Below are 14,067 nucleotides of genomic sequence, written 5' to 3'. Positions count from 1 at the left end.
GTGTGCTTTACAGAAGGTGCTGCGGAGGATGAAAATGAAGATCAAGTGTGAAGAAGACGGAGTGCTTATTAATTAAAACTAAGAAACGTTCACACACTTGTCTCTGATTTTTTGGGCTTCGTTGGTTCTTGTCAATACTAGTGTTAACATATGGAAACATTTAGTGGTTTGCCCTTTAGTGCTCAAGTCACAGTTTTGGCCATCTTATCTTTTAATTTGACATTATTTGAAGATGAAAATACCTTTGCAGTAGTGTAATGCTATGGAGGAAGGAGAAAGTAAGCGGGATTATAAATCCACATTTGGTGGTTATGACCTAAATCAGCTTTAAAGAGATCCTGGTTAAGGCCTTTGGTCCTAAAGCGGCTTCTTCAAATGCTCCAGAGACTCAGCTTGAGGCCGGACCAAGGAGACCAGGTTGTCCAGCAACCTTTACCAGAATCATCTTCTCCACTGGGAGCCCACTCACAAGCCCCAGAAGCTTCTGAATATCAGAAGGCGTGAAATAAGATGCTGTTCTCAATGATGTTTATGAGTCTTTCGTGATTTTATTGCAATCAAAACATCTTGATGAATTATATGACAATACCTAAATGATTCTGTGAATCACAAACCTGAGGAAAAGAACTGTGATATAGAAAGGTCTCAGATTGAAAAAATACAGACTACTTATTTCCAGAGGTTCTTATAAATATATTTTACGGTAATACTTAGATTAAAACTAACATGTTTCTAAACTTCAATTTGATGATCCACTGATTCCGTCATACAGTAAGCATGCACAATAACTGTAACTGCAAAGTCATGGTCTTCAGTTTCAGGCACACCGTTGAATGAAAAAGATTCAACACTATTGCATATATCACACAAGCAGCCACACTAACACACAGATCAGTCCTTCATTGTCATATATTAATGTGCTTGGAAAACATGAAATAAATATTGAAAGGACCACAACATTTCTGATCTTCCAAAGCGACACACTAAGGCACTGCTGCTCCTTAAGGAAATGGGTGAACTTCAAGAAAAAAAACATGTCCAGGCCACCGTATACAACTTATATTTTTCTTAAATAAATAATTTTTGCGATTGTGACATTGTGACCTACTTTAAGTACATTAATCAAAAAAACTCATTGTTATGGGTCCTGTATAGGAGGTTTCAATAATTCTCATTATTCTAAATGGTGATTCTCATACTGTAATACAGTACGTAATATAAATAAAATAAGCATAAATTAAAGCCAGTACAACAAATTCTACAACATGGTACTTGTCAAATTAAGTATTACAAGAAAAAAATAAGCCTTATTTCCCCAATACAACACTGAGACATTGGGTAAATGTATGTGCTTACTTATAAAATAATGTCACAATGTAAAAATGTATTAAACATCAGCTCTCTTTGAGCGAAATATTGTCTTATTTCTGGTGGAGAGAAAGATGACCACAACATGTCCTTTTTCTGAGTTTCACCCAGTTTAACTTTAAAAACTGTCCTAGTTACAACACCGCTGCAATCTGGTATGTTGTTGCACACATTTGATACTCTGCTTCCATTCCAATAACTTAACTTCTTTTTGTTTTAACAAGTCAGTCTGTAAATGTACTGAAATGTGCACCGCATATAAATTAATTAGGCTTTAAAATTAAAACATAAAATTGAAATGTAAAACATAAAAGAGAACTTTGGGTTTCTAGGCAGGATCGTGCACAGTGTCGCTGTTTAGACGGAGATAGAGCCCTCCCTGAAGTTGGTTTTCCCAATCAGAACGTTTAACAGAATGGCTTTTCGCTCTCTTCTTTCCTTCTGTGCCTTTTTAATGATGTCATCAAGTTGTGACTCATCCTGTCGCCCAACCAGGTAACCCTTGCCCCCATAGCCATCAGCTACGATGTGATAATCTGCAAGCAGAAAACAAGAAAAAAACGAATTCATACTTTTGTATCCAAATACAGTATAGAAGAAAGTCAAATGTCAGTGCTGCTGTATTCCTTGAGTGTACAACTGCTGGACACTATGCAATCCTATAATGTCACAGGTGCTACGGAAGACTCAACAATAAATTACTAAATAACAAAAATGGTAAATAACTGTGACCTAGACTTCTCTTTTAAAGCGATTTTACACGTAGTTGAACTGTACGGTACAACAACATTCAAGTAAATAATTTCCCTGGTTAGTAATATGACATCACAGGTCAAAGAACATACATGCAACAATATCCTTTTTCTGAAAAACATCTTGATCCACATATTTTTTTGAAGACTCGGGAGGTGTACTGTAAACTTCAAACTCGTGCTAAATCCTACATTTATGACAACATTTTGAAAATATTATTAGAGTAAACCATCTCACCTGTGAAGGCGAGACCACAGGCTACATTGCTCCCGAGCAAAGGCACTTGTTCTCTGGAGATCTGACTCCAGCAGGCATCATTTCCGACCAGAGCGATCACTGGTGTCTGACATGACGTGAAAAAACAGCTCATTTACAATCGTTCTGGCTTATATACTGCATTTATGCATTATGCACTTACAATATAAGTCTATGGGGACAATCACATAACATGCTTCATCTGCTGTTGATCGCATATGGAAAGGGTTAAAAATGTTATGATTTTTTAATTCATTTGTAAATAAATCAAATGTAATCCAAAACCCTATTACGCCCTGTCCTGTCTTTTAAATAGATATGTAAACTATTTATATGTGAGGTTTGGCCGTGTTTTCCCCACCTTGTGGCGTGTAAAGGTATCAAATTCAGCTACACTGTATCCAAGGGAACCATCACCGTAAATGATCCAAACCTGTAACACACACATCGCACCACGTGGGAAAAGCTGTTTCAATAACTGGGGCAAATGTCACTACAGTCAGGTCAGCTAGGTCCTCTGGTCAAACAGAGATCAATATCAAAGCATTCAATACAATTTAACTTCTTTACAGTCTTACCTCAGAGTCAGGTCGACAGAGCTTGGCCCCCAGAGCAAAACCTCCTCCAACACCCAGAGTCCCAAAAGCTCCTGGAGTGAATAGCAGAAAACAGAATCATCAATTCCTTCAAAACGGTGCTTTAGATGTTCACAAACAGGTCAAAAAATATCGATAGTCCTGCTAATCTGGGTCTAGCCAGCGCAGCGGGCCCCGCGGCCTCATGATATAAGCAGCACTGCCGACAAAATCTCCCCCGGCGGCCACTATGATGCTGTCCTCATTCAAAAGCTCATCCACCCGGTGCAGAACATTCAGAGGATTCAGATGCATCTCTGTCTTCTCATCTGCTTTGGCTCTGAGATAAACAAATAGGCAGCGAGATGAAACTAAAGGGAGTTATAGGTCATAGGTTTACACATTCAGTCTCCTGAGACAAAGCTGACATGCAAGCAAGAATAGAAAAGGTGGAGAAAGTTCACCTCTTAGTTTTCTCTTTGACGTAATCTCCTTCTTTCAGACTTTGAGGCCATTCCTCTGGGCATCTGTGTCCCTTGAGGGCTTTAGAGAGACGCAGGAGGAAAGAGCCAGCATCGCCTGAAACATTTGGAAAATAAATTGTCAGTGTAGAACCCCTTTTTTAGTAGTGTATATGTACTGTATGTATACACAGGTTATAACTTAAGTTATACAAATATGATGTAGCTGTAATCCGCTGAGCGGCTAAACTGGGAGTGCTGTATTTGTGACGCATCAAAAAGGACATCATACATACAAAAAACAGAAAGCTTTCCAATACTCCAATTATTACTCCACAAACATGTTGCAAAAATAAATTGCTGGTCAACAAAGAGTACACTTACTCCCCATTCACCCCCTCCTGACCCACAACAGGTGAGCAGGTGCCCGATAACCACTTCCTACATATCTCACGACCCCTCCCAAATCATGTGACGCATTTACCATTTCATGTCCACTACAGATGGATTTTGATTCTAGTTTATTTAGTGCAGAGCTTTTTAAACTTCAAAAGGTCCCAAAAGATGTCCCATGTGCTTTAAGACCACACATTTTATATACATATAATATACACAATAAAGTACAGTCTCTTTACAAAACATTGATCACAAGATTGTAAGTGTGTAATGTAAATGATGTGCCCAAATGATAAAATACTGTAGTAGAGTATACTATAATATTTACTATAGTAAACTGTAGTAAAATGTCAAGATACTCCGGTATAGGGTGTTCAATTAAGTATAGGCCTATTACAGTTAATGAATTAAAACTAGTTAGATACTATAGTTAATACTATAGTACAGAGAATTTTATTTTCATTAATGTATTATACATTATGTATTCAGGAAAGAAATTAAACTGCACTTCTTCACCTTGAATGGCCACTGTTGGTTTCCAGAACATGTCCGAGTTCTTCAATAGCTGACTTCTGTCTCTGTTAACTGCAATGATTTTACTCCGTCGGTTCAGCACCCTTCCATAACCCAATCTGAAGTCACACACTGTGCCTACAAACCAAAACAAATCATGTATTGACATCTAGAAAAAGAATAGCTTAGTTTTCTAAGCATTCCGAACAGTATAAAACCATAGAAAATAAAAAGACACTAGATGGCGCTGTTACTCACCTGCCAGCAGCACAAGATCAGCATCTTTCAAGGCATCTCTCCTGTTCTGTCTGATGTGCAGTAGACTGTTCTTTCCCAGCATGCCCCGAGACATCCCACCCAGGAAGCAAGGAATGCCTAAAGACTCTAGGGCCTTTCTGTAAGACACACATCCAAAAAGAGAGTTCAAACTTCAACCATGAGTTACATGTCCGGGTGCTATAAATCAATAATTGTTGCCGTTTTTGGCTCATGCTTACACAACTAAAGCATTATTCTATATGATCAATTTATTCAATACATACAGTAACTGTGTTGGTTGCATATGGAGCATAAAAACCCTTTGGACCTAAAGCAGTGGTTCTCGAACTGGGGGCCCCAAGATTGATCCAGGGGGACACGGAATTTGTATCATACTTTTCACGCAATCAAACACTAGAAAAATAACCAAAATTATTTATGTTTCAGCATTGTATAACTGAATATGTTTTTGGTTTCTTAAAATTCTAGTTTAGGATTATGCGACTTTATTTTGGGGAGGGTCGAAAATGCACTGTACAACAAGGAAAACGTTTGAGAACTACGGACCTAAAGGGATAGTTCACACCAAGATTTAAACTCTTTTTTTGTAAGAAAAATAAATATTTGTTCTGCAGAATACAAAAGAAGATATTTGTTGGTAGCCAAACAACACCGCCCCATTGACTTGGCCCCAAAATGATTTCTCAACATATTTTCTTTTCCACATAAAAATGAACCAGAAGTTTTGAACCACATGAGAATATAATTTTTTGAGAAATTTTTTTTTGAGTGTTATTTTATACTTCTAATGCCCTTTATTGCAAAGAAAAATAAATAGTAAGCAGGTCTAAAGTAGCAGAACGGGTTTTTTCACGATATGATTTAAAAAAATGTAAAGGTGTCAACCAGTATATGTCAATATTAAATGTTTAATGTTTACTGTTTAATGAAGGAGGGTTGTCTTTAAATATCTAGACTGGCACCACAAAGACAATAGGTTTAATATCCAGAAGGGGATTGATGAACTACTCCATGAACGAGTATGACACAAACTGGGTAAAGACAGAATGGCTAAATGACCTGACATCATCTGCAGGTGTAGGCGGCAAGGTTGCTTGGCTGCCCAACAGTATGACGGGTTTCTTGGCTCGGCTCACCAGTTCCACACATCTTTGAATCTGGAAATGAATGAAACAACTTGAATACCGAGTCATGTAAATAAGATCTAATCTGCCGTGTCTGAAGTAAAAGTCACAGCTTTCTAGATCATTTCATTCTGCCCTGTTATGGTTCATGTTAAAGATGATGAGAATCAAATGAGATCTAATGTGACGCAACCATAAAAGCAATTAATAATACATCTCAAATGGCCATTAAATGATTGACAGGTCTCACCTCATCCTCTGTGGCCTGCGGGATGTGAACGGGAAGTGGGGAGGGATCACGGTTTTCCCAAGCTCCAGCAAATAAGTTAGATAAGTGATTTTTAAGATACCTGGCGGATAACAAACAAAAACACTTTCAACGTAAAAGTGATTGCCTTTCCTTTAATAATGAAATAAAGCGTAAGAAAATTGGAGGAAATAAAAAGTGAGAAATGTTTGACCATGCAGTGATTTTGCCCATAAGACCTTTGGGAGTGTTTTTAGGGGCAAACTCTTTTTCCACCACATGGAAAGGGTACAGCGTGTCTATGGGAAGCTCGATAAACACTGGGCCTGTGAAATTGTTATACACATCAAACTGTACTTATGCACACAGAGTCAGGTCATGTACTCTCTAAAAAGTGTGATTCACTATATCTTAACTTAAAAGTGACATGTTTCAATCACTCACAAAAATGATAAATGATTAAATGAAAAAATGGTCATTCGCAGCATTACCTGGTGTGCCAGACTGTGCCACGGCCAATGCTTTTCTCACAGTAGGAACGATTTCTCTCACTGTTCTCTCTGAAGCACAGAACTTACAGAGGGGTTTAAAGAGAGACATCTGGTCAATATCCTTCAGGGCTCCTCTACCCTAAAAAACACAAAAATCGAATGTCAAGAGGAAGAGTGGTGGGTTATTCTTGTACAAATTGTAGATTTTCATATTTATAACAGATCACAAAACCATCACATATGACACACACTTAAAATATTACTGTTCGCTGTATTAACATAAACAATTAATGTCTTAAGCTAGGATCTCTTCTACGTTACACACACGACTCAACAGAATGTTCATATCAAATGTATTTTACAGTAAGATATACTATGTCTGCAACTTTTCAGCACCAATGAGAATTTATGGGATCAGATTGACAACACATTCTTAGGAGGACAATACTCACATATTTATATCCACATCCTAATTTTATTTAAAAAAAGGAGTTTTATGTTCTTGCCATAAAGATCATCAGAAGTTAGAATAGCTTCACAGATGTTTTATACATGGGTCTAAATAAATTGATAAAGTGATTTTGTGTCCATAGAAAGCACATTAAATATAAGTAAAATGTCTTTTTACTTACAACGTAAAGTTTCTTGGACAATAAAGTCACAATTTGGTTGAAATACTGTTACATTGTCATTCAGCGTAACACAATATGTACAAATTCAGAATTTTACTTATTAAAATATATAAAATAATTAGGGGAGCATTTACATTTTATTGTGCTTTAAATATGTAAAAAAGATTATTGACCATTGGCCGAATTTTTTTTTTTTACAAATCATTAGCATTTAGTGTGAAAGTAACTATTCTCTTTTTATATGTGATAAATAGATTTTTGTGATAAATAGACTTATTTATTTTATGCTTAAACCCTTTTTCGTCAAAAATATAAATTATTTTAGCAGTGCGGAATTTCATTTGAATATAATGATGATGATATAATGACATTCTTGTTCAGAGCAAGTCGAAACATTGAATGTCACAAGTATTCCGACAAATATAAAGTAACGACTTTATAATACAAGAATAAGTGTTCACAACATCATAATGCTAGCTAGCAGTTTACTTTTAATAGCTTATTGTTTGGCATCATACGTCTTCCAGAAGGAAATATTATGCGCAAACAATGGTGTCAGAGACTCCTCTATATTAAATTATGAGCGAAAGAATCCCTCCACAATAATTGATCATTAATGTCACTCAACACATCGTGTTAATATATACATGAGAATGCGATGTGCTTGTTACACTGAAAGGTTTGATAGATAAGTATACTGTAAGCTCTTGACCGGGCAAGTAGAAACAAAGCATGTCATTTTATTCTTAAGAAAAAATGAAGCAAACATTGAAGTTTCTTCTTTAGCTCCGTTCCTGAAGCTTCATCCCTGTACACCTGTTCTTCTGTTCATACTGAAATGAGATCATTTGCTTTGTTATTTTCTTTCTAGTGCGTTTCTTCTCTTCAACATGCTTCGTAAGATCCCGGGTAGAGCGGTTCAATAATAATATAAAAGTAATTGCTGACTTATTTGCTCTCTGTGTGTACACTTGTACTGGGCGGGAGGAACCAGGAGAGTTAAGATAAGCCTTGAGGTGAGGTGATGAATACACATCCAGTTTACTGTGTCAGAGATACATGGAGATAAAACCCTGTAATTTCATCACTACCACAATCTCATGAGTGCAGAGAAAGCATGTTAAGCATTCTTATACACACAGTTGTTGACAGACTCAATATTAAACTCACAACTTGCGCATGAAATGTTATATTCAAGTTTTAGAATTAAATTCATAAAATGATTTCTACTTTCAGAGCCTCACTGTTGCGGTCAGGGGGTTACCTCTGTGACGGACAGTTACCTGATATAATCTCACACCAATAGCGATATGAGGAACAGATAAGGCAGAGGTGTTCCAGCACGCCAGGCTGAGCAGAGAGTATGTAAAGTGCACCTTGAAGTAACTTTCTGACCTGCAGTAGAGTAGCAGCTGCACCACCGATAAGAAGCAGAGGAGATTCGGCCATCTGAGCGTTCTTCACCGCAGTGACAGTGTTGGTCAGTCCAGGTCCGGCCGTGACTGCAGCCACACCCACTGTGCCTACAGGGGCAAAACACTAGATTATCACCATCTAACATCCTCATGCAACACGAAGGACCCTCTTGCTTTCTTAGATTTGTTCTTACCGGAAAGTCTTGCCACGGCATCGGCTGCAAACACAGCCGTGGCCTCGTGCCGCGTGTCGACGATGCGGATGCCCAGTTTCTCACAGGCCACCAGGATGGGCGAGATGTGTCCTCCCACCAACGTAAAGACGAATTTGACCCCGTGAGCCCGCAGGACCTCCGCCACGCTCTCTCCTCCATGCCGGGGACTCTTACTTTCTGTCTGGGTGTCACAGACGTTGACAGTTAGAATAACATTCCCTGGTGTATAATGCAACAATCTTTGTCACTGCGAGGGGAGGAGAATACGCCTCAAGAGAATAGAATAATAGACACATTGTCGGATTGTGGGAGTGGTGTTTCCCTGTCCTGATTTATGGATATCTGCCAAAACAGGTGTTCTGCACGAACGTGTTTACATGCAATGTTGCAGTAAAAACTTGCAGTGTTGGCAATACAACAAGAATGCTTAAGTGTCAAATAGGCGCATGAGATCAAAGACAGCAAGGCTTGTGATGCAGTGAGCTGCGCGTGCACACCTGTCACCAGTGGCGGCTGGTGAAAAATATTTTAGGTGGGGCTGTTTGTGTGTGTGTGTGGGCATCTGGGGGGATCCTCCCCCAGAAATTTTTTAATTTCATAGATGTGATTTCCTGCATTCTGGTGCATTTTAGTCCATGTCCCTTGCCTATACCAATAAAAGAACTCAAACCAGTCAATACCAATGGTCTAAAAAGACAATATTAATTGAACTGCCATGTAGAAATCAAGTCTCACAGGTAATGATAATGAACAAGTTACATCGCTCAGTGTCCAGATAGGAAAAAGTGAACAAAAAAAAAACAAAGCAAGCATAGTTACATTACTATTAAGATCAATATTTTAATGGCAAATGTGTGTGAAATGTGGTGTGGTGAGTGAGAGAGAGACTGAGTGAGTAAGAGAATGATAGCGTGTGTGTGTGTCTTTCAAAGTGAGTGAGTTGGAGAGATAGATGGAGGATGAGTGTGTGTGTGTGTGTGTGTGTGTGTGTGTGTGAGAGAGAGAGAGAGAGAGAAAAAGAGAGAGTAAAGAGTAGAGAGAGACTAAGATATGGTGTCTGTGACAGACTTGTGTATGAGAGAGGTAGATGGAGTGAATGCGGGAGGGTGTGTGTGTGTGTGTGTGTGTGTGTGAGAGAGAGAGAGGTAGATGGAGTGAATGCGGGGGGGTGTGTGTGTGTGTGTGAGAGAGAGAGAGGTAGATGGAGTGAATGCGGGAGGGTGTGTGTGTGTGTGTGTGTGTGTGAGAGAGAGAGAGGTAGATTGAGTGAATGCGGGGGGTGTGTGTGTGTGTGTGTGTGAGAGAGAGAGAGGTAGATGGAGTGAATGCGGGGGGGGTGTGTGTGTGTGTGTGAGAGAGAGAGAGGTAGATGGAGTGAATGCGGGAGGGTGTGTGTGTGTGTGTGTGTGAGAGAGAGAGAGGTAGATTGAGTGAATGCGGGGGGTGTGTGTGTGTGTGTGTGTGTGTGTGAGAGAGAGAGGTAGATGGAGTGAATGCGGGGGGTGTGTGTGTGTGTGTGTGTGTGAGAGAGAGAGGTAGATGGAGTGAATGCGGGGGGGGGGTGAGTGAGTGAAGGGGATGGAGAACTCTTATTTGTACAGGAACTTTGCTCGTCTATCTTTCTGAGTGGCAAATCTCTCAATGACCCTTGTGTTGAAATCTGGAATGTCCCGTGTGAGTTTCTTCTCTATAGAGAGTATAGCCAGAGCGTTGAGGCGATCTTGTGCCATAGTGTTCCTAAGGAACGTTTTGATCCTCTTTAAAGTAGAGAAGCACCTCTCTGATTCTGCTGTTGTCATTGGTGTGGTGATGAGGATCTTGAGAAGACTTACAGTTTCAGTGAATGTGTCTTGAAGGTTATTTTCCATTACAACCTGAAAGAGAGCCAGTGCACCACTGCAACCCTGGAAGTCCTCATTTTCATAGATAAGGGACAGTTCTGTTTTAAGTCTGGCTTTGTCCAACATGGGATAGGCTTCCACCGTGGTTCCTAGTGCTGAATCTGGGAACTTTCTGCTGTGTTGTGGGAACAAGTCTCCTTGCAACAGAGTGGCACTGATGAGATGATTGGTGAAAGAAAACCTCTCCTTGGCATGGCTCATAATGGTATCACACACCTATGAAATTAGACATAATTGTAGAAGAGTAAGCACAGAAAACATTAAGTTTTCACATTTCTCAGTTCAACAATACAATAAAATCAGCATATTCATAGCAGTTACAATTTTGTTATGAGCAAGTAAGTTTTATTAATTACAATACAGACACTAGCTCTCACTCACTCACTCGCTCGCTCTATTGGCGGTCTCTATCACTCTCTCTCTCGCTTACTCACACATACACACCATATAGCACTAATTAATAAAATCACAAATGTGAAAAAAAAGTAGATAAATATGTCTAATAATGACAATTCAGAATACAAAAATGTGCAAACAAACACAAATACATATAGGCTATAGAATACAGAAACAGAATTTCTGTTACTGCTTACCTCTATTGCCAGATGCTGTTGCGTTTCTTCTCCCATTGCCCTCCTTCTCTTCGGGGGTGGTTCCTGTACGGGTCCCCTATACTCCTCATCCTCAACTAGAGAAGGAACGGAGTCCCTGATCCAAAATAAGTTTCACAAGTCACTGTCCACCCTGAAATTACTGTATCAGAAACCAACTTGCTGGAGATATAAACATAATTTTAATAAAACTGTATTAAAATATGTGCTATTGCTGTGTTGGGCCTAGTCAATGTTATCTAGATTCATCACAAATAAATTCACTAGTCTAACATGGTGGCGAAATTGTAATATTTATGATAGGTTCTGTTGTGCTAAGCCATGTGGATTTATGTTTTTATTGTTTAGGCTGCATAAGCATGTTTTTAGCCAATATGCAAAATCATAGCCTACCTGATCACCTGTATGCTGTGAGTGAACCTCTGGGTGATCCCTGCGATGAAGACAGAGTCTATGTTCCTCTTCTGCAGATGGTTAAACAGCATGTCTACATGTGGCATGATTTTGTGGAATAACGCCAGGATGAAACAGAAAACCTCATCTTCCAACATTCTCATACAACCCCCGGCCTCTCTCTTCGATATGGCATCAAAGTCTCCTCTGTCTCGAATGGTTTGGAAGCACTTAACCAGTTCATCTTTGTGCTCGTAAACTGTGTTAACAGCACGACTGTGGAAGTTCCATCGCGTTGTTGAAGCACCTGGAAGTCTGTGTGCCACCACTTCATCCAGCACTGCCGTTCGTTTGAATGACTTGGAAAAAAATGTAGAAAACCCCCCAATGTCTGAAAAAAACTGCCCGATCTTTGGGATGTGGGATGTTGCCTGCTGCATAATGAGGTTCAACTGATGCGCATAACAGTGAACGTAGTATGCACTCCCGTAGACGTCTTGCACTATACGCTGCACTCCACCTGTAGCACCCCTCATCACTGCGGCACCATCATAGGCCTGGGCAATTAATTTTCTCTCTTGTCCCGCAGGAAGGATGGTGCTCAGCCTTTCCAATAATGCAGTGGCAATCGTATCAGCGGTCGCATTTGGAAGCGCGATAAACTCAAAAAAACGTTGTTGAATGTTGTTGTGGCCATCTATGTACCGTAGCACAAGCACAAGCTGACAATGAGTGCAGATGTCGGTTGTCTCGTCTGCCTGAATGGCAATATAGTCCGACTGTTTCACCTCTTCCAGAATGCGGTCTCTGAGAACTGACAACACGCAGTCTAACAGTTCATTTTGCACGGTCTTCGAAGTGCCTTTAAAAACAGTGGCGTTCTCCAGGTGCACCTCCAACTCACAGTCGATTGAGGCCATAAGATCAATTAGACCCAGGAAAATGCCAGGGTTTTCTGATGCGTCACTCTCATCGTGACCACGCAAAGCAAGTTCAAAGGCACCACAACATTTCACGGCATCAATGATCTTTGACAAAATATGCCGATTCCTGTCCACCTCCTCGTTGTGCCTTCTTATGGCAATGCGGTGTCCCTCATCTAGCTGTGTGGCTATACTAATTCGGCCTAGCACGGCTAGCTTCACAGAGTTGTACATATGCACTCTTGCCCGTTCATGTTTCTTAATGCGTTCTGACATATGTTCAGGTCTGTCACCCCTGTCTGTGTCCACCAGCTATCACAAGCACTTGTTTTAAACAGTAAGCAAGGGAAGCAAAAGATTGCATTGGCGTAACCACAGCTAGTAAGCCAAACCTTTCGATCGAACCAACCTCGGGAAAAGGTTCTCTTGTAGGTTTTCTCCTTTTCTCGCGCCTTTTGCGTTATATTCACTTCTGGCTTGTCTGGTCCGAGTTCTTTTACAATTAGTTTTTCCGCTAATGTTCTTCTTTCGAATGGATACAGGTGTAGAGATTTTACTGAATTTGGGGCAAGATTAACTCCCACGACTACATTATTGATATTCAACGTCGCCGGCGCCGCCATACTGCACTCGCACTCCGCTCTGAGGTAAAAGGTAAAAAGTGGTGCACTGCTCTAATCTTGGTTAGGGATGTGCACATCGATGCTATAGTATCGATATATCGATACTCGAAAGCTACTGTTTAGGTATCGATATTTCATATAAAGTATCGATATCTTAATTAAGGCATGACTAAATGTTATCAAAGCTGTGCAGTGTTTATGTCAATCGGTGACGGTGTTTATAATGTTAAAACTTTCCAGCCGGCTGTGCGTGCGTGCGTGCAGTCTGTAGCGCGATGACGTAGTGGACTTTACCCATACGTAATTGATGTCATACCCGCATGCACTGCGGGTGTATTTTGATGGTGCAGCGCGAGTTGTGTGGTCACGTGGACGACGCATTCATTTTAAACAGAGCGGCACGATGGCAGAGAGGAAAAGTAGCGTGGTGTGGTGCTATTTTTCTACAATATTGCACGATGCAATATATGTGATAAAAAAGTGGCACACAGCAATAATACTAGCAACCTTTTTAAACATTTACAAACGACACACCCTGAAACTTATAAAGAGGTTGAACGAAACCAAGCTGCCCGTGCCCAGTCTTCCTCTGCCCAGTCTTCATCTGTCCGACAAAAGACGTTACAGGAGACTTTCCAGGGAGGCAAAAAGTATCCAGGTACAAAGAGCTGGTCATTAGTTAACCTATTACGTGTAATCCCTTGTCACTTGGTACAAATAGGCAAATAAAAATAAGTGTGTTTGTGCGCGCACACAAATGAAAGTTTGCGATAGGAAACTTCAGTACAGTTCAGTAATAGTTCTGTACAGTAAGTGTAACAGTTTGTCATGAAACTGCTCCGAGACTTAGAGGTGAGATCCACTTGCAGCTTTATTAGGGGGTAATCCGAAG

The 14,067-nt window shown here is 40.0% G+C and overlaps 1 protein-coding gene across 1 annotated transcript in view; it reads right to left on the bottom strand.

Annotated features, from left to right (window-relative positions):
• Nucleotides 1-1,725: 1,725 nt before the first annotated feature.
• Nucleotides 1,726-14,067, bottom strand: part of LOC306903174 (2-hydroxyacyl-CoA lyase 2-like) — a gene marked incomplete at both ends in the record, with an annotated part of 34,184 nt that continues 21,842 nt past the window's right edge. The window contains 14 exons of the mRNA XM_079472147.1: nt 1,726-1,904; nt 2,359-2,464; nt 2,738-2,809; nt 2,955-3,025; nt 3,122-3,291; nt 3,416-3,530; nt 4,325-4,459; nt 4,580-4,716; nt 5,660-5,757; nt 5,975-6,074; nt 6,186-6,297; nt 6,463-6,601; nt 8,490-8,617; nt 8,704-8,905. Of these exons, the coding sequence (XP_079328273.1) occupies nt 1,726-1,904; nt 2,359-2,464; nt 2,738-2,809; nt 2,955-3,025; nt 3,122-3,291; nt 3,416-3,530; nt 4,325-4,459; nt 4,580-4,716; nt 5,660-5,757; nt 5,975-6,074; nt 6,186-6,297; nt 6,463-6,601; nt 8,490-8,617; nt 8,704-8,905 (1,764 nt within the window). The remainder of the gene's footprint in view (nt 1,905-2,358; nt 2,465-2,737; nt 2,810-2,954; nt 3,026-3,121; nt 3,292-3,415; nt 3,531-4,324; nt 4,460-4,579; nt 4,717-5,659; nt 5,758-5,974; nt 6,075-6,185; nt 6,298-6,462; nt 6,602-8,489; nt 8,618-8,703; nt 8,906-14,067) is intronic.

The sequence above is a fragment of the Barbatula barbatula genome (assembly GCF_947034865.1).
Source record: "Barbatula barbatula genome assembly, chromosome: 2".
Lineage (NCBI taxonomy): Eukaryota > Metazoa > Chordata > Actinopteri > Cypriniformes > Nemacheilidae > Barbatula > Barbatula barbatula.
This window is presented reverse-complemented; position numbering and strand designations above follow the sequence as displayed.